At 41.7% G+C, this 19,067-nt stretch overlaps 1 protein-coding gene across 9 annotated transcripts in view; it reads left to right on the forward strand.

Annotated features, from left to right (window-relative positions):
- Nucleotides 1-19,067, forward strand: part of MAPKAP1 (MAPK associated protein 1) — a 242,271-nt gene that overhangs the window by 139,751 nt on the left and 83,453 nt on the right. For 8 of the 9 annotated variants that reach the window (XM_027035121.2, XM_053204611.1, XM_027035119.2 and 5 more), the window contains one exon: nucleotides 6,611-6,720. In XM_027035121.2, coding sequence (XP_026890922.1) covers nucleotides 6,611-6,720 — 110 coding nt within the window. Of the gene's footprint in view, nucleotides 1-6,610; nucleotides 6,721-9,418; nucleotides 17,885-19,067 lie in introns of those variants that run through there. The other variant, XM_027035123.2, reaches the window with a different exon arrangement.

Below are 19,067 nucleotides of genomic sequence, written 5' to 3' on the forward strand. Positions count from 1 at the left end.
TAATGTTTATTAATACAATGTCAGTCTTGCTGTTGAAAAAACTGTGATGCTTCTCAGAAGGTTGCAATAGAACGAAGCGTTTGATTTCCAGATCCTGTCTGCACTGCATGGTGAATACATTCTCAGATGTTATGCAGTTCACTGACCTGACAGTTATGGAACCCCGCCTGGGACCCCATTTCAGCAGGACATATTTGAACAGAAACAGTTTGCAAAACTTTACACACTTAAACTCCTGCCAAGGCAAACTGTTAGCCACTTGAGTTTGTTATAAATACCCAGTGGCAGTGGTTGGAAGTAGCCCACGGTGTGTTTTATATTCTGAACTGAATGTGAATGTCTTTGCGGTTATATAGAGTAGTAAATAATTGAGTTTGATTAGGGAGAGGGACCTCATTATCCCCCACCTGTGCCCAGCTGGAAGGGGAGGGTCGAAATGAAGCCATTAGCTGTCTCTCTTACTGGCATCTCAAAGAGCTCAAATACATCTGTGTCTTATTTTCTTTTCTGGCACAATCAGTCGAGCAAGCTAAGCAGGCATGACCGGATTTGGCAAGTCCCAAGGACTCTGGCAAAGATACACAAGGAGAAGGCGGAGGGCAGTCATTTTGGCTTCTCACTGCCCATTAGTCTAGCGAGTTATGTTTTTGGAAAATGTGTGTTTTGAAAAAGAGTACTTTGTCCAATGTCAAACATCACATACTCGCACAATACGCTTTGATCTTAAAAAAAAATTTTTGTCAGTGCAAGGGGAAACAAAATGTGGCATTCACACTAGTGTAAACTCTCTTTATGGATAAAGTAATACCCGAAGGGCTTGCTTTAAAGCAGGCATGCTGCAGTTATTACAAGGCTTTCTCTTGCTCATATATTTTCATTTTCTACTTTGAAGTGCTAGAGAATGAACATGCATGGAGTTGGGACCCGTGCAGGCTGGGAGCTGGAGGAGTGTGTCTTCATCACTATTATGGCCTGGTCAGGACTGGAGAATCGAGTGCTCCTCTTGGCAGCCTTTTCCCACTTCCACAAACTGAGACTGTGGCTCAAGAAACCATGACGTTCTTCAAGGGCTTTTAAAAAGGGATCTCGTAGTTCATATGGTTAGTCTAACAGTTGGGACATTTTATAACCAAACTGAATGTCACAGTGGAAGTTGAACCTTTGCCCCAGACTGGTCAGTAGTTCCAATCAGGAGGGTATGCTATCTGGAAGTCACTTCTTCCCCTGAGTCCTCAAGGCTCCCTTCTGGGCTACAGAGAGGTTTAAAACTCAGACTTTGGTGTCTGGCTGCCCTGGGTTCAATTCCTGGGTCTTCTACGTAGGTGTGTAGCTCCAGGCAAGTGTCCTAACCTTGCCCAACCTCAATTTCCTCCATTTTAAAATGGGACTGATAATAGCACCTACTTTTTCTGGAAGGATTAAGTGAACAAAGTAAGTGCTCAATAAATGTTCACAGCTGTCATCGTCTCATCATTTATTACTTCCTTTCTAAGAAAAGCCTGTAATTATTATATTAACTGTTGTTTATTAAACATTTATTGTAGACAGGTATTAATGTTAACTACTTTAGAAGTATTAAGCCCTCACAGCGATCTTACACTCCTAAGAATTAGCCCTATTTTGTAGATGAGGAAACTGGAAGCTAGAGAGAGTATATCATTTATCCCGGGAAGGCAGATTTGGACACCAGAGCAGGTTCTACTCTAGACTTGCTGTGTTCTGCCGCCTCTCGGTCACCACCCTTGTTCTTAGCAGGATATAGAGGGAAATGACCACTGTGTTTTGAGACATCTCCATCAAGAAGCTTCTCTGATCCCCTTACCCTTCCCCAGCTTGGTTAAGTGCCTCTGTGTTTTGGTAGCACTCTGATCTGGCCTGTATCTTTGTGCTTATCACGAAGAACTATAATTCTTTGTTTGTTTCTTTGTCTTTCCCCTGGACTGTGCTATTTGTGTTAGGAACCATATTGGTGATTTCCGAATCCAAAATTAGGATCTTTAATAGATGAGTGACTTCAGGTAAATTCCCAAATTCTGCCTCCAGCCTCAGATTCCATAAAATGGATACAATAATAGCACCTATTTTAGGATTGAATGAGTTAATACAGATTTTTAAAGCTTAACATAGCACCTGGCACATAGTAAATGTCTAGTAGATAGTAGTTGCTGCTATTACTATTGTAATTGTTGAATAATATCTTGTACTTGCAGCTCAGAAAGCTCTTAATAAGTCTCATTGAATTTCTCTGCACCACCACCATGATTTTTGACTTCCATCGTCCCTCTCCAAAGCCAGCGAGTTAAGCAATATACCTGCTTCTCTGGTTTACTCTCCCAAAAATGAGAGCCTTGAAAACTGAGCCCAGGGTGCTCTTCTGTGAGCTTCAGGAGGGGGTTTGATGCCCAGGCCAGAGATAGTTTGCTTACAGTGCCCCGACTGTTGCCAACATGCCCAGCAAATTGCACGTTTTAATGGCCCTGTGTTACCAATTACAAGCAATGGTTGGTACCCGCTCCCCCAGTAAGCAATCTCTGCTGATAGGGTAGGAGAGAGGGGGTAAATGGGGCCTCTTGTCTTGGAGCGGTGATCTGGAATAAGGAGAACACAAGAGAACTGACATTTCTAAGTTCCTTTGCCGTTTGCCAAACTTAGTGCCAGGTGCTTGGCGTGTACTGTCTATTTTATCCTCCCTGACAGTTCTGTAGGGAAGTGGCCTCCTCATTTCATGGATGCAGCTGAGGTTCCCACATGTTGAGGCAACATCTTGGTGAACTGTAGAACCAGGATTTGAACCAAAGGGTATTTAACTCCCAGCCCCTGTGTTTTCCTCTCCAGTAAGTTGCCTTCCAACGTGGATTCTGGTTCCAGCTCTGTCCCTGTGAATAGAATCTAAGCTTTTCAGATAAGGACCCTGTGCCCCTCCTTCCTCTCTGTGCCCGTCACCTCTGGTTTAACACTCACGAGAGAAATGCTTGTCCTGTTAGGTTAATGCTGGTATACAAACTTCCCTCTGGTAACTGAGTGGCTTTGCACTGGGACAGAGCTGAATTCCTCAAGTGAGTAATCTCTTTTTGAAATGCCCATACGTTTTTCAATGGTTACGAGACCTGACAGGACGTAACTTTGAATTGACTGAAGCACTCCTGGCAGCATTTAGTCAGCTCCCCAAAGTGGCGCCTCGTCCTAGACCCAGCCCCGACAGCCCAGGGGGCTTGGAGGGCAGCTGCTTCTGCTCGGTGCCCCCAGAGTGCCCTGCTGTGATGGAAAACAAGCTGTCTGTCCACGAGGGGAGCAGGAGGAAGAGCAGTTTCTGAGCCGAGGCTCTGGGTCCGTAGCCCATCTGTCTATCCATCCGCCTGTCTGTCCAAAGGCTAGTCACCCCCAGCACGGGTCACACCTCAGGGATTGGAACGCAGGGCCACACGGAAGGGAGGCTGGACTAGCACCCTACTTGCCTGCTGCCAGCCTGTCCCTCGAAATCACTGTCTTCTCAACCGCAGACCCAATGCCCAACATTAAATAAAAACGGAGCTAAAAGATGTATTTCAATAGACTTTTTAGAAAGCCCATAAAAATTCCTGGATATAAAGAAATGAGGCATAAAACCCAGAATGTTTGGAAGTGAAGCTGAAAATTGTGGAAGCAAGTCTCCATATCCATTTATTAAATGGGAGCATAACTTAACAGTTGCACTTAGATGTCTTCTGAGAACCACTTATATTCTGTCCTCTTGTATTCTAGAAGCAGTTTGCCCCCTTAAGTGCTGTAGACTTGAAGCAAGAGCCAAAGCTGGTGTTCGCCTGGAGGGAGAGAGAAGCGAGTGGTGTGGGAGACTGGCCTGAGGAAGCTTTCATTAGGTCTGGTTGAGTGTGCCGTGTGTGGGTCACAACCTCTTTCTCCTTTTAATGTGCACGATTTTACCGAAATGGAGCCCCAGAGTAAGACACCGCGCACTCGTGAAGGCACATTCTGAGCGCCGTGCGTGCCCCTTCCCTTCACTGTTGTTTTCATTTTCCTCTCGTGAACCTTGCTACCCTGGCTTCAGCACGGAGGCTGTAAAGGAAGATGGAGAGCCGAGTTACCTCAGAATGATCACTATCGTTAACATTCACGGGTGGTTCACTTATCATTCCTGACTGCACAGACATGGCAGCCGCTCGGAAGCGTCCGCAGGTGTAGTGCGGTGATACATATTACATTGTGCCACAATGGATTTATGTATTCTGTAACAAAAGAAAAGTGTAATGAAAAAATACAGAAGGTAATCCTTTATTCCTCCACCACACAATTTATCAGTAATGCCTGTGGATGATAAGTGCCAGGGATTTCCTCTGCTTGCTTTAACCTTGTCACCCAGGTACGTTTTGGTAAAATGACAGAAAAATACAGACTAGGGATTTTCCTCTGTTCAAAAATCTTTCCAAAGGACACTTTTAATTTATGGAAGTTAGTCCAAACGCAAGGCTTTCTTTTGAGCTCCTGGTCTGCCTTTGCTACAAAAGATAAACGTATTGGTTTGAAATAATGCTGTCAGCCAGCAGCAGATTAGAAGAGAATGTAAGCAATTTATAAGCGAGCTCCAATCTAAAATAGTTCAGGTGGACCCCAGGTAGATGGAGGTTCATGAGATGTAGCCCAGTACTAGGTTGCACATACCCGAGAACTTGTGTTCCCTTTTAGGCCCCACTCACCCATCGCCCAACATATTGTCACAGATGGAGCGCATACTGACTTCCGAGGAGAGAGCAGGGGAAGACAAGTCTGAACGCAGATGATTGGCGTTTGTTCCAAACACGCACTGGCTTAGCGCCAGAACAAATACCCCCAAGTTTATAAGTGCACCAGGCACTTTACATCTCAGTGCTCTTGCCAAAGTATCACTTACTGCATCGCTCCCTAAATATAGTTTTTAAAAAAAGAGCTATTTCTTATTTTGCTTTGATCAGTAAAATAAACTTTTAAAGATTGTTCTGGGATGGGGTCCAGCTTCTGAGGTAAAGAATGGCTGGAGCTCAGGCATGATTCAGTAACAGAGTGTTCAGTAAAATTAGCTTGACAGTTCTCAGGCCTGCTGTTCAATAGCAAGAAACTTGACCAAGTTAAAATGGATGATCGTGCTGGCTAGACCAGCGTCGGCTTTTGCTTTTTAACAAATGGAATGTCAAGGATTAAACAGCAAGCCTTATGGAGAGGAGGGGTGTGGAGATGTCTTTGTATTAGGGAAGCAAATTGGGTCCTTGGTTTTGAGATCAGCCCCCAGCCCCTGTGGATAGCCGGCCACCTGGTTGGGTCAAAGCTAGGTTTAAGGGCCCCTTCCCAGCCTGTCCTACCATTGGGAAGCCTTTCCGTGGCTTAGCTTGGGGCTTGGCTTTTCTTTCAGATGTCTTGTCAATATGAAGTTCTGCCATGTTTTTTGGCTGTGTGTTCTCCTTTGAGATTCTTATGAGGAAATGGGAATGCCACCAAACTCCTTGTGGTAATTTCCATGTTCCATACTTGGAAACTTGGGTCCCATTTGTTAGATGAGCATCTTGGAATTGGCCTGTTTTGTCCTGGTGCCTGAGCATAGTGAGTAGTATTTGTGATACTTGTTACTGCAATTAACAGTCTTAGTGAAGTTGTACCTCACCCAGGGATGGGCTTCTTTTTTTAGGGTACTTACTCCCTACCAGTTTTTTCCTGTCTAGATGAACCACTCCCTCCAAGTTTAACTGGCTAGAAGTTTACAAGTAGTGTTCGTATTTTTTGTGTAATTATTTATGCTTCATTTCATATTTTGTTTGACCTTATGGGATTGAGTAGATTAAAACATTCCTACTGAAGTATACATAAACTGTATGGGCTTTTTTTTTTTTTTCTGAATGTTTATTTTTGAGAGAGAGACAGAGAGAGGGCAGGGGGAGGGGCAGAGAGAGGGGGAACAGAGGATCTGAAGCAGGCCTGCGCTGACAGCCCCACTGTGGGGCTCAAACTCATGAACTGTGAGATCATGACCTGAGCTGAAATCCGATGCTTAACCGACTTTGCCACCCAGGTGCCCCCAAACTGTGTGTTTAAAATTTATTTATTTTTGTACTTACTAGCCAGTTAGGAAGAGCCTTTTTTTTCTCCTTTTTCTAAATTGCTTTGGGCTATCATATTTTCCCCTCCACCCTCCAACCCTCCTCACCCCATGAAGTTTTTTCCTCTAGGGCTCCGTGAGCTTTGATGTGATGGTGGGATCTGCCAGCAGTGACACCTGCTGACACAAGCCAAGTTTATTGTCAGTCCTTGTGCAGGATTTGGCTTGGGAGCCAACGTGAGCCAGCCCACGGCACTAGTGACCCACACAGGCCAATTAGATTCAGTTTGAGATGAATTAGGAAGACCTTCCCTAACTCTGACCTTTCTTTCACTTGGAACTGTTCATACTAAACTGCTTCTCTCTGTCTCTCTCTCTCTCTCTCTCTCTCTCTCTCTCTCATTGGAAGTAAGTTCGTTTAGTCTATTTTTAAATAATTGGCACTCTGAGGTATACTTAGTATAAAACCTTGCTAAACATAGTGAAGACTGCAGTAACATTCCTCTGGTTGAATGTTGGTGATGATTTTGTATTTGTCTTTTCCTACAGAAATGCTGCTCATGGATTCTCCCTTATTCAGGTGGACAACACAAAGGTCACCATGAAAGAAATCTTGCTTAAGGCAGTGAAACGAAGAAAAGGATCCCAGAAAGTTTCAGGTGAGACCCAGGAAATAGACTGTTAGAAGTGCTTGGTGTGTGTGTGTGTGCCTGCGTGTGTGCATGATACCTGGCTAGATTGTTTTAGAGATCGTTGCTTGAAGGTTTGGTTAGCAGGTCTACAGCTTTTTTTCAGCTGCCTCTGGGCCCAAGGAAGGGGTTGGGTCAGTGGCATATGTGAGAAGAATGTGTTCATATTGACTATGGAAGTTCCATCATTAATAATTTGTGATAGATGAAGACAAAGCTATTTGAGCTATTAGTTGGTGTTAAGCTGTCTTGAAAACCAAATCCTAAATTTGAAGTGCTGCTTTTCATTTCATGTTTTCACTTAATTTTCCATGGGGGAAACTTTCAGTTGCTCGTGTTTGGGGTATGGAATAAAAGAATAACAATTTTCATTTTTGCCAAATGAGGGCACCTGTAAAAAGATTTTCTTAAAGATAAATCACTTGATGTGCACAAATACCTGTTAATCTTTAATTCCTCATTACCCAACTTTGTACAGAAAATCAGCTTATGGTATTAGCTACAGTATTCAAAGGATATGAGGGAAAAAATATTATCAGTATTGAGGAATAATTATTTTGAGAAATAGCTCAAAGATTTGTCATATCACAGACAACGTTAATATAAATCAACCTATATATGACATGTCAGATATCATAGCTTTATAAATAAATGAGACTTCTTAAACACCTTTGGTTTCATCTTTTGGAGAAGAAAAGCATTACTCAGGTTGAAGAAAATAGTTTTGTGTTCTTTTTAAGGGGAGGCATATAATCTGTTCCAGATTTAATTAGCTATCTTCAGATGAAAGCTGAAGTTTTAATAAAAGTTAGAAGAGATAACACAGTGAAGGACACGGATGAGCTGTCTCAAGGCCATATTCCAGGGGAACGATAAGAGCTGTAAAAAATGGCAGAGGAGAGCAATTGAATGGAGCAATGAAAATCTGATTCTCATAAAAAAGAGAGAGAGAGAGAGATGCTGGTAGGGGCGGTTGTAGATGAGACCTGCTAGCGTCTGCAAGCAATTTGGATGCTTGCCAGGAGTCATTGTTCACCCTCGGCTGTGGCGGCTCTGTCCAGATGTGCCAACCGCACGTTTCGGCTTTTGCCAGCTGACTGCGCCGTTTGATAACCAGCTCTCTGGATGCCCATCACTGGCCGCAGAGATAGAATTAAATGATGATGATCTTCCCACAAGTTGGGAGAGGAAACAATGCATATAAATCTTGATTTCATCTCAGCATGAGAAGTCTTTATCCATCATCACTCATAATGAACAAGTCGTTAGCTGGGATGAATGGTGTTCTGGTTTTTCCAAACACCTCTTTTGTTCATTTTTTGGGTGACTTTTATCCATTGCATGGGGGTCAAACCTCTTTACATTTAAGGGATGATTGAAGAGGCATAGCCTCTCCTTCCCAGGGGCAAGTAGATATTTTGGGGTTCTAGGTACCAATCTAATAGCATTTCAACAGCTTCAGATATTTAAAGATATTCAATCGGCATTCATCTTCCTTTAGGATCCTGTTTTTTCCTCTTGTTTTGTCCCTAAATTGTTTTATATAATAGTGCATTTTGTGACACATTCATTATATTCAAAGATAAGCATTATTTCAGGTTGTCCAAGGGGAGGTGAAACCAGCTTTTTAAACCTTCTTAATAGAAATTCTGCTGTTGCAGATTTTTTTAGACCATGAAACCTCTGTGAACTTAGATGCAGCTGAACCAGTGTCTTTCCCTCTGTCTCCAGCTATCTCTCTCCAATTGTATACCTATTTATCTGTGTCCATCTCCAGCAACCACGTTTATCACACACACATTTATTTATGTTCACCTACGTGTACACATCCCTGCCATTCCATCTGAGACTTGCCGTATCCAAAACACAGTGATCTGTGTTATTTATTCCTTTTCAGACTAGAGAAGTCATTTGAAATTGATGTATTTACATAAATTACTGTCCATTTTCTTAATCCAAAAAGCTCTATAAAATGAGAAGCTCTTTCTATTGCTTTATGAAGTCTGGTCTCATGAAATAGAAGGATCTTCAGTTTGGCAAAGATGCTTATTTAAGGTTAGCTTGGTAAAGGAGGTATATTTTGTGGTTTTGAACTTTTGTATTCTGGCGTGGACTTGTTTTGGAAGGTAATTAATGAAAAGAGGAAAATCCTCTTGTCATAGACAGAAACACAGTATGTTTCCCTAAAAAAAAAAAAAAAAGTATGTTAGTGTTCACAGTTGGCTGTGAAATACTTAACACCCGTTATGACACATGAACTTATCATGAACTCAAGAACTTGGTGGCAAGAGATGCCAGGCTAGAGACGTTCGTCCTGCACTTCCTGAGTGTCTACCGCAGTGACCTGCACAGTCTTTGCAAGAAGGGGCCTGCCTCGCCCCACGTCCAGGACAGAAATGGAGTGCCCAGCCCTCTCTCTTCAAGAGCTTTTGCCTGAGTGAGTGCAGAACAGCACTTGTCTCTTGGCTGCTCTCATTTAACTGAAGTGAGAGGCAGGAAATGCCACTTGAGATGAAACAGCATGTGCCATGCGAGGCGAGGGTCCTCACTACTTGTTCATTAGAGGTTAGTTGCACTAGAACAAGATTTCAGAAATCCTTTTGCAGGCTGACAGTGAACTTCTGGTGCTTATCCACAGACCTCTAACTTCTCCCCTCTTTTTTTCCAGACTGCCCGTACAACTCCCCATTTCATGATAATAATAAATTGAGAACTTGAACTATTTTATTATCAAACCCAGATGTGGGCTTAATGACTGTTCTAATGTTTAAATACTCTGTTGCTCTTCCTTCTGGCACTCCCTCCCCAATTTTCGTTTGTAAAAAATCAGAAGGTGGCAGGTATGTGAGCAAAAGAATTCTTCTTTGTTTAGGCAGATAGCTTTGTCATCGGAAACCCTTAGGGTTTTAAAGTATTTTTGCTTTGTATGGATAGAATATCATTACAGGCACTTGTAACTGATCTAGAATTTTGACTTGCATTATTTGTAATTATTTCATCGTCATAACTATTTATGAACACTGCAGGGTTTTTCTATTAATATTCATGTACTGAACTATAGTAATCTTTTCGCAGTGTGTTCCAGTCAGTTCTCTGCTAAGGCCCCCTTTTTTTTTTTTTAACCCATCTTTAAATGTCTCTTTTAAAGTTTCTCTGCAGCTTTTCATTTTATTACTGACCCACTTGACATTTGAAAGCTACCTGCACTGGCAGAAGGTCCCCACTGTGTAAGGAAATTATAAATGGAGAATTGGGTTTTAGAAGAATTAGCTGAAACCTCTTTACTAATTTTTACAGTTGGGTGGGTGTGTTTTTGACATAATGAAGAGTAGCCTGCCAGGTCCCTTGATTTAGCTAGTAAAATACACTAACCCGTTTTTTTAGTGACTAAAGCCCTTAATCCATCAAGTTCTCCTTTACTCAGGTTCACCCTCACAGTTCGTGACCTTCTGAGATTCTTAGTATTTTGTTGTTTAAAAATTCTATTACCACCAACCTTCACTAGCCTTCTGAAACAGTGTTGGGTGTGGCAGGGACACTTAAGAAATGGAGACAGATAGAATTTCAATTTTACATTGACACAGAAATATAGTTAACTCTTGATCTATAAAAGAAGGCTTCCTTTGAAGTGGGATTTTCCAGGCAGAATAGTTTTCTGCGTGGCTCTGTTTCAGTATTTGTTGTCCTTTTGAAATGGAGGTATTTTTCTTTATCATCTATTGAAAAATTGAACCAGAAGCATTTTAACTTTTTCTTACCCCTATTCATTCTTGCCTTTTGAAACGAAAGACCAATTTTTATTAGCCTGAAAATCCTTTTGCAAAGTTCTTACTGTATTATTAATAAAACTTGTGACATTCATTTTTGTTTTTCCCTCATAAAATGTTACCCAGATTTTGAAAAATAAATGTTAGCTTTGTCAAGTGAACTCTCTCTTACCATCTCTGTTTAGAGTCACAGACCACCTTGTTGCTTGCTAATGTACTGTGTTTTCACAAGACACCCAGAACGTCATTAGTGGTATGGTCTAGTCTAGGACGCCTCCACATCATTCCTAAATTACTGCTAAGCGCAGAGGGGGAGAGAACAGCTACCACGGGGTGCAGGGTTCTGATCAGAAAGACGGCTAATGATGACATCACTGGATTCTCGAGTTTTATATTAAAGGTTCATATAAAATTTTTGTAAACTTTGATCCAGAACGTATTTGTAGCTGTGTTGTACATTTCACTCCTCATGTGTTCTCAGGTATCAGGCCTGTGCTAGGTGCAGGGAGGTAGTGGGAGAAAGATTCACAAGGCCCTTGCTGAGGAGGAACTTGCATCTTATATCCTAGACGGAGGGTAAATAGGAGGGGCTGAGAGAGAATAAGATGCAGTGTATAGGATGGTCAGGGAACTCCGCCCTGAGAAATTGACATTTAAATTGTGACCTTCACATTTAGGCTGTGAAGAGTTGGGGAGGGCCAGTGTCATTCAAAGCAGTGGCTATTAAAGGCTTACTGTATTTTAATATAAAAAGAACATCTCAGATTACTTTGTAGTTAATTTACTTACCTCTCTTCCTCCTACCCACTGTTGAAAAAAGAAATGTAGCAAAATTGACCCTTGAATTGTGCCTTGTGTTAAGTCCCCACATCTTACCCACTAGCAGCTTGGATTTACCTCTAGAATATATCCTGAACGTATTCAGTCCTTTCCATCTCCACTGGATAAGTTCAGATCACCGTGACTTCACCTGGACCGTTGAGAAACAGTTTTTCTGGTTTTCCTGCCTCTGCTCTTGGCCACCTCCAGTCTGTGGTCTACACAGCAGCCAGAGAGATCTTCTAAAGTATAAATCTGATCATATCTGCTCCACATCCTTCGGGGACTCTCAGTTGCATTCAGAATAAAACCCAAACTTCTAACTACTATGAAATACTCCAAGGCCCAAAGAGGGGAAGGTACATTCAGAGAATATGAGCACAAAGAAAGAAAAGAACTGGAAAGACATGCAGAATTGACAGTTGCAATATGAAAGAGGAATGTAGACAGACCAGGTGGAGAATCTGAGAAGCCAGGGTGGGCATTTGGAGCCTGTAACCTAAAGTCTGTCAGGAGAGGAGTTGGTCTTTCCCCAAGATGTGGTTCCAGTGGGGTAAGAGCTGATTTATTGAGTGCCTTTGTGTACTTACACGTATTATCTCATTTAATCTTCAGACAGCACTAGAAGGTAGATTTTATTGCGGCTGTCTTACAAATGAGACGTTACGAGTGTGTGTGTGTGTGTGTGTGTGTGTTGGGGTGCATGTTAGAATTAAGGAACTGTGAGGACAGTGTGTGTAATCACATACTTACATCTCAGAGCCTCCCCTTCCTCTAAAAGAAGTTAAAGTTACCCAAATTTCCACAGTAAGTAAATGGCAGAATCTAAATTGGAGCCCAGGCTTTTTTGACCTCAAAGCCCATACTCTTTTTATTGTACCATGTTGCTTATTAGAACCCTAATGGGAGAACAAATTTAAAATTCTGTAAACAGAAATGTTCATTGATTCTAAAATCTAAATGCACTAGGGAAGTGCAGCATTTAGAGGAACCCTGTGGTGAATCTGGATATAAAGCCAGGAATTCTTTTTGTAATTGCACAGTTTGTCTGTATTGGTGTCAGTTTTAATGTTTTATGTCTAGCTTTCTTAAAGCAACATACACCTGTCCTGAGCTGCCCTATGGAAAAGAGAAGCCCATATGTTTTAGAAGAAGAGGGATTTCTAACACTCTACTAACCTGAAATGTTCTCCAAAGACTAAAATAAAAAATCTTCTAGCTGTAGAGTTGAAAAGAATCTTACTTCATGTGTAATTGTAAACGTGGAAAATCCAGTAACCTTTCTTCTGTGAAAGTAGTTTGCGAGCCAGAGATACAGACATGTGGTTTCCTTATGCTGTAGCTTTGTCTTTTCTTTAAAAAAAGAAGTCAAGGTAAATAGGACTGTTTAAATGTTCTTGGTCAAAAAGACAGTAATTTCTGTGGAAAACTGCACCTTCTCAAGAAATAATAAATAATCATGCTGATGCCACTCAGGCATGGGGGCCGGATAAGAAATAAAGACCTGATACTTGGTATCCAGTGCCCCAGGGGGAATATGATAGCGCAAATTAGGGCTGCTAAGGTGTTTAAATGTATAACTCAGAAATGCCCCGGGCAAGAAGCTCCAAGTTAAATATTCTTCCTTCCCTCTTCTCTCTGCCTGTTTATCTTGCTGTTTCTTCCCACCTGAGCCTCCCCTTGTCTGGAGTGCTCTGAGGCTCCTGATGGATCTTCTTGAGAATAGAGCAGAGCATGTTAAAGATGGCATTGCAGTCAACTATTTTATCTAGGAAGCCTGGAAATTTAGAGAATTTATGTCCAGCAAAAATCTTTGGGAACCACTTGAGAGACCCAATTATTTTAGAAGGGTGTTATGAGCTCTTGCAACCGCCACATCAGAAAAACCCGAAATACATCATTCGCCAAAACTACATTTGACCAGCGTTTACTCTTCCTGCTAGTCGCTAATCTTTCAGAAGTTCCTTTTCCATCACAAAATCTATTCATTCACTCCATCTGGGGCAGTCACCAACGTGGATTAGATTAAAGCAAAAGCCGAATGAAAGAGAAAAGACATATACCTCTGACAGGCTGTGTGGTGCTGCAGGAGACACACATTTTGGAGTCAGGAACGACCTTTCTCTGGGCCACTAGGGACTAATTCTAGAGCATCACTAATTTAATAATAGCTTTTGAGGGAAAAAAAGAAAGAAATACTACATTAGGTGTACATATTGGTTATGCTGTAGCCTGATTTTAGAAATGTTCAAAAGTGGGGGGGGAAATACATCTTAGAATTAAGAACTGTGGTAGCTGAATGCATAACCCTGTGCTTACTCTCTGAGCTGTGCTTTGATGTGGGAGAGGTTGAGGGAAGAGGCACACAGGGCACCGTCGAAGGGGCAAGTGTTCTCGAGCTCTGTGTGGCTCTGACATACCCTGTTGACTTAAACAGTCATGTCCATTGCTGCCTGCTCTGGGCCAGCACTGTGCTAGAATCAGGTGGAAACCCAGTGAGAAATCAGACTCAGAAAAGGGGGCAATAAAATATGGTAAATTCTCAAGTAGAAGTACATAAGCTACTAAAGCAGCATAGATAAGGGAGTACTTAAAACTACTTGGTGAGGCAGGGGGCTGAGAAAAGATGCTCTGGAGTAAATGATTTGACATTTTTTTTTGGAGATTAATTAGAATTTTGCTAAATGGGTAAGTAAGAGGAAGGACATTCCAGGCAGAGATGTTTTGAGATAGAGTAACAAACCATAGATATCCCAAATTACTGGAGCAAGAACAGGGCAGAGGATAAGCTGCAGAAGCCAGGCAGGGGCCAGATCTGACCGGGCAAGTCTGATGTACTGGAAACCCGAAGAGCCGCGTTCATTTATCACGACCTTATTTATTATGCTTATTATGCAGCAGACATTATGGAGGCACTTAGGAAATTGTTGAAGCCAAGAAGTGGTCCTTACCTTCAAGGAGCTTACTGTGTAGTTGGGGAGACAGACAGGCAGTTTTAATACCATGCATGTGGTAATTGGAAATCAGTATAGGGGCCTGGGTACACGCATCGTGGGATGGGTGCCCTCGTCCAGTCTTAGAGAGTCAGGGAGAAGTGTCCTGAGCAGATCCTCCAGGTGAGAGCTGAAGATGGAGGAAAAGATGGTGGCCAGATAAAGAGGGCTGGGAAAGAGCATTCAGGCTGAAGGAATGAAGTGAGAGAGTTTGATGCCTTCGGGAAATCACAATGTAACTCAGTATAATAAAGCAGTAGAGTAGGAGTTAGGAGGGTGGGGCGTGGTGAGGTTGAACTGGTCATTTGGGCGTAGGTCATGTTTGTAAAACCATGCTGAATTTGAACTTTTTTCTGTGGCAGAGGGGAACCATTGAAAGGACAGTGATAGAGTCAGAATTTCTTTTAGAAAGCACACCGTCTGCCTGATAAAAATCGATGAGAGGACATAAAACAGGAGGCAGAGACACGGGTGAGAAGCTTTTGAGGACTCTGTCCAACAGCTGATGAGCCCTGACTTAAGGCATGGAGAGAAGCGAATGGAGCTCAGTTCAGGAAGTGGAGGGAGGGACACCTTAGTAAAGTCTGATTTCCTTCATTTGAGCTGAGTGCACGCTTTGGGGAGAATTGAAATACCCTGGAGCCGCTTCCGGTTCTGGTGTTCATATGAAAACTAGGTGTTGGTAAAAGATAGGCTTTAAAGATTTCTTTTTAATAAAATTAAATGCTTGTTGGAAGAAAATCAAACATTTAGGAAGTGTGTGAAGTAAAAAGTCTGTGAGGGTTTCCTCTGACTTTATTTGATATGAACCTTGTTTTTTTGGTTTTTTTGTTTTTAGTCAATTCACATGCAGATACACATACGGGCTCTAAGTTTCATGTGGGCAGGACCCTGTTTTCCAGTTTTGGGGTTTTTAAAATCACTATACACCTAACATCTAACAGAGTGTCAAGTAGAAGAAACTCAACAAATGTTTGTTAAATGAACTCATGAAGAATGTATCCACATAACAGTTTTAAAAAAATGATACCATATAATGTTATATGATTTTGCACTTGTTTTTCACTATCACGTCATAAGCACTCTATTAGAGTGACCCCTGCAGTTTTAGCTTTCTAGCTAAATTTACGTAACTTAGATTTCTGTTGTTGGACATTTAGATCATTTCCAAATTTTTAGTTTAACATGTAAACGTACAGTGAACAATTTTGTATGAACATTCGTTGCATGTTTGTGGTAGATGTTAAACATGGGATTACTTGTCAGAGGTTCACTTACTTCAAATGTTGAGAAAAACAAATTGCCTTTTAAAAAATTTATACGCATTCTCTGACACTCTAAGAATCTATGAGACCACCTCTTTCCCCACCCCCTTACTAACACTGATGTTATCAATCTTTCATTTTTGCCAAACTGATGGCTAGCAGTTAATATCTCATTTGAATTTGTATTTCTGGGTTTTTAGTGTAAAGTTAAGCATTTTAAAAATGTTTTTATTAGCCATTTATCTTTCTAAAAGATAGTTTTTAAGGCAGTTGTTTTAGTGAGAAGAAAGATTGAGAAGTCTAATTTCACAAAACTATTTTTAAGAAGTATCCTTTAGTTTAAAACACACTTCAACCCACCACCCCCTTTCCTACTCCAGCAGGTGTACACACACACACACACACACACACACACACCCCAGTATGTAGAGAAAAGGCATACATCCAGTCCAGACCATTTTACGTTGTTTGCCTTCTGACCCTTCATTCACCAGCAAAGCTTTTGTTCATGTGTTTGGAGAAAGTTAGCTGGTAATTCACTAGATTCCAGTTCACCTCATTTAGGACCTTACGTTGCCTGCTTTGTCACAGAACTATTTGAAAAAACAGATTTTCTCTTAAATAGTTTATTTAAGTCTGGTACGTGTATATAGTACTTAGAAGATACACCGTAATCTGGAAATCAGAAATGTAGACAAAAAAGTTGTCACCCCTTAACAGGTTTATTTTGGGGAGGCACATCTAAGGACACTTCTGGCAGCATTATGAACAGCACTGGCACCAAGGGCAACTGTAGGGGGTTAATGGGGACCCTGCATCATTCCTTGCCATGTGCCTGGTGAGTTAACTCCTAGAAGTTTCTGGGAATGGCAGCAAGTGGGGAAAAGGCTGCAACCAACAATCAGTGTCACAAAGTGGGGATGACTAATTTGCTGAGGAGACCGTTGAGACAGATGTTTAATTAGCTGAAGTCAGAGTGGATAAATTGGGAGAGGACTGCCTATGCAGAGAGACGCCTCATTCCCTCATCTCTCATTACCTGGTTGGGTTTTGGTTTTGTCCTTACTGTCTCTTTTTGAAGACGACAGCCTCAGACTCAGGGGAACTGGGAGGGGAGTAGGAGAGAAAGTACCCTCGGTACATCTACTGAACACTTACTGTATTTTTGTATTTAACGCTTACAAAGACCTTGTGAAATGGGCATTATCTATTTTTTATGGTTGAGAAAACAGGCTGTGTATTGTGTATATGTGTGTGCATTCTTGTGTGGGTTGCTCATGACTGACATAGGTGAGATTTGGACCTGTACCCCTTGATTTTTAAGCCCAGTGTTTTCCTCTGTACTACAACTTCCCCACTTACAATGTAATGCAAATGAAAGAACTTTCTGGAATAAAAGTAAGCTGTATATTGACAGGAGCTGGTGTCGGACAGGTGTATGTACGCATTTGTTGGAACTGTCACGTGGCACTCATAAAATCTGTGCATATCATTGTATGAAAATTTTACCTAAAAGTACAAAGAGAATCTCAAACAAATATTGGACACCAGTTAAGGTTCTGCTCACTGAATGTACTGATGTCTGCTCTTTGAAATGCATTAAAAAAAAAAAAAAAGATGCATTGGTGGCAGATATGTGATAAAGCAAATGTAGTAAAATGCCAATGGTAGGATCTAGGATCAATTTTTCTGTAGTTTAAAAATGTTCATAGAAACTCGGAAAGAGCTCATAAAAATTAAAAGTATATAATTTAGATTCTGCTTATATTAATTAAATTTCTGAAGTTACAGATAGATGTCTTTGTGGCATAGAAAGCACTGATCTTTACTTCCTATAGGATATTTTATCTTTCATTACCTCATATATGAAATGACATCTTTGAGATCACAGTTTCTTCCGTGGGCCTGTGGTTTTCAGCAGCATATAGAATTGTGAATATGATTGTTGTTACCACTTACTGAATATTAAAAATAGGCCAGGCAGTCTGCCAAACACTTTTAAATGATCTCATTTAATTCTTAAAACAACTATTTGAATTGGTTGTTATTTTTGTTTTATAAAAGAGAAAAACTAGGGGCACCTGGGTGGCTCATTCGGTTAAACGTCTAACTCTTGATCTTGGCTCAGGTCATGATCTCACAGTTTGTGAGATTGAGCCCCACGTCAAGCTCTGTGCTGACAGTGCGGAGCCTGCTTAGGATTCTCTCTCTCCCTCTCTCTCTTTACCCCTCCCCTGCTCGTGTTCTCTCTCTCTCTCTCTCTCTCTCTCTCTCTCTCTCTCTCTCTCTCTCTTTCTCTCTCTCAAAATAAATAAACTTTTAAAAAGAGAGAGAGAGAGAGAGAGGGAACTAAAGCTCAGAGAATCTGTAAGACTTGTCCACGGTCACACAGCTAGTAAGTTGGAGAACTGGGATTCAAACCCAAAGATACGATGTCAAAGTTTGTATTCCTTTTTTTAAATTTTTTAGTTATTTTTTTTAATGTTTGTTTATCTTTGAGAGAGAAAGAGCATGAGTGGGGAAGGGGCAGAAAGAGAAGGGGACAGAGGATCTGAAGCAGGCTCTGCACTGACAGTGGTAAGCTCAGTGTGGGGCTCAAACTCACAAACTGTGAGATCATGACCTGAGCCGAAGTTGCACAGTCAACCGACTGAGCCACCCAGGCACACCTCCCTTTTTTTTCTTTTTAATGTTTATTTATTTTTTGAGAGAGAATGCACAAGCAGGGGACGGGCAGAGTGAGAAGGACAGAGGATCCAAAGCAGACTGCGCTGACAGCTTTGGTGCTGACATCCCCAAGCCCAATGCGGAGCTCAGACTCACGAACATCAAGATCAAGACCTGAGCCAAAATCAGATGCTCAACTGATTGAGCCACCCAGGTGCCTCCAAAGTTTGTATTCCTAACTGCTAGGCTGTACTCCTCCCACTGGCTAAGGTCCCAGGGTTCACACGTCAGTGGAGGCAGGTTCACTTTTCTCCCTAGAGAGACCAAGTGCACCTTCTTCATGTGGACGTGGCAGCATGATTCAGTGGAAAGAGTACAGGCTTTGGACCCAAAGCAGCCCGAGTCTCCACCCTGGCTGTGCCCTTCGGTCCAGTCTAACCTTGTTCAAGGTTAGACAAGTCATCAAACCTTTGTCACCTCGGTTATCTTTTCTGTCAACAGGGTAATAGTACCTACCTGGCAGGGCTGCTGTTTTGACTAGTTGCATAGAAAACAGTTGATAGCAAGTGTTCACTGGATGTCAACTGCCTTTGTCCCTATTGCTACTACCACACCAGGCACATCATAAAATCTGGCTTTTTAGGTTTTGATTTACTTCCTTTTCTACCCATATGACTTGGCCTTTGCCTGTAGCTTTTGTTTGCAATGAATGAAGTCTACAGAAAGCTTATACCAGTGATAGAACCAGACTTTGAATTGTGTTTGGATATGGATCTGCTGGAAACACCCTGTATTTTGAACAAGTA

The sequence above is a fragment of the Acinonyx jubatus genome, chromosome D4, assembly GCF_027475565.1.
Source record: "Acinonyx jubatus isolate Ajub_Pintada_27869175 chromosome D4, VMU_Ajub_asm_v1.0, whole genome shotgun sequence".
NCBI lineage: Eukaryota > Metazoa > Chordata > Mammalia > Carnivora > Felidae > Acinonyx > Acinonyx jubatus.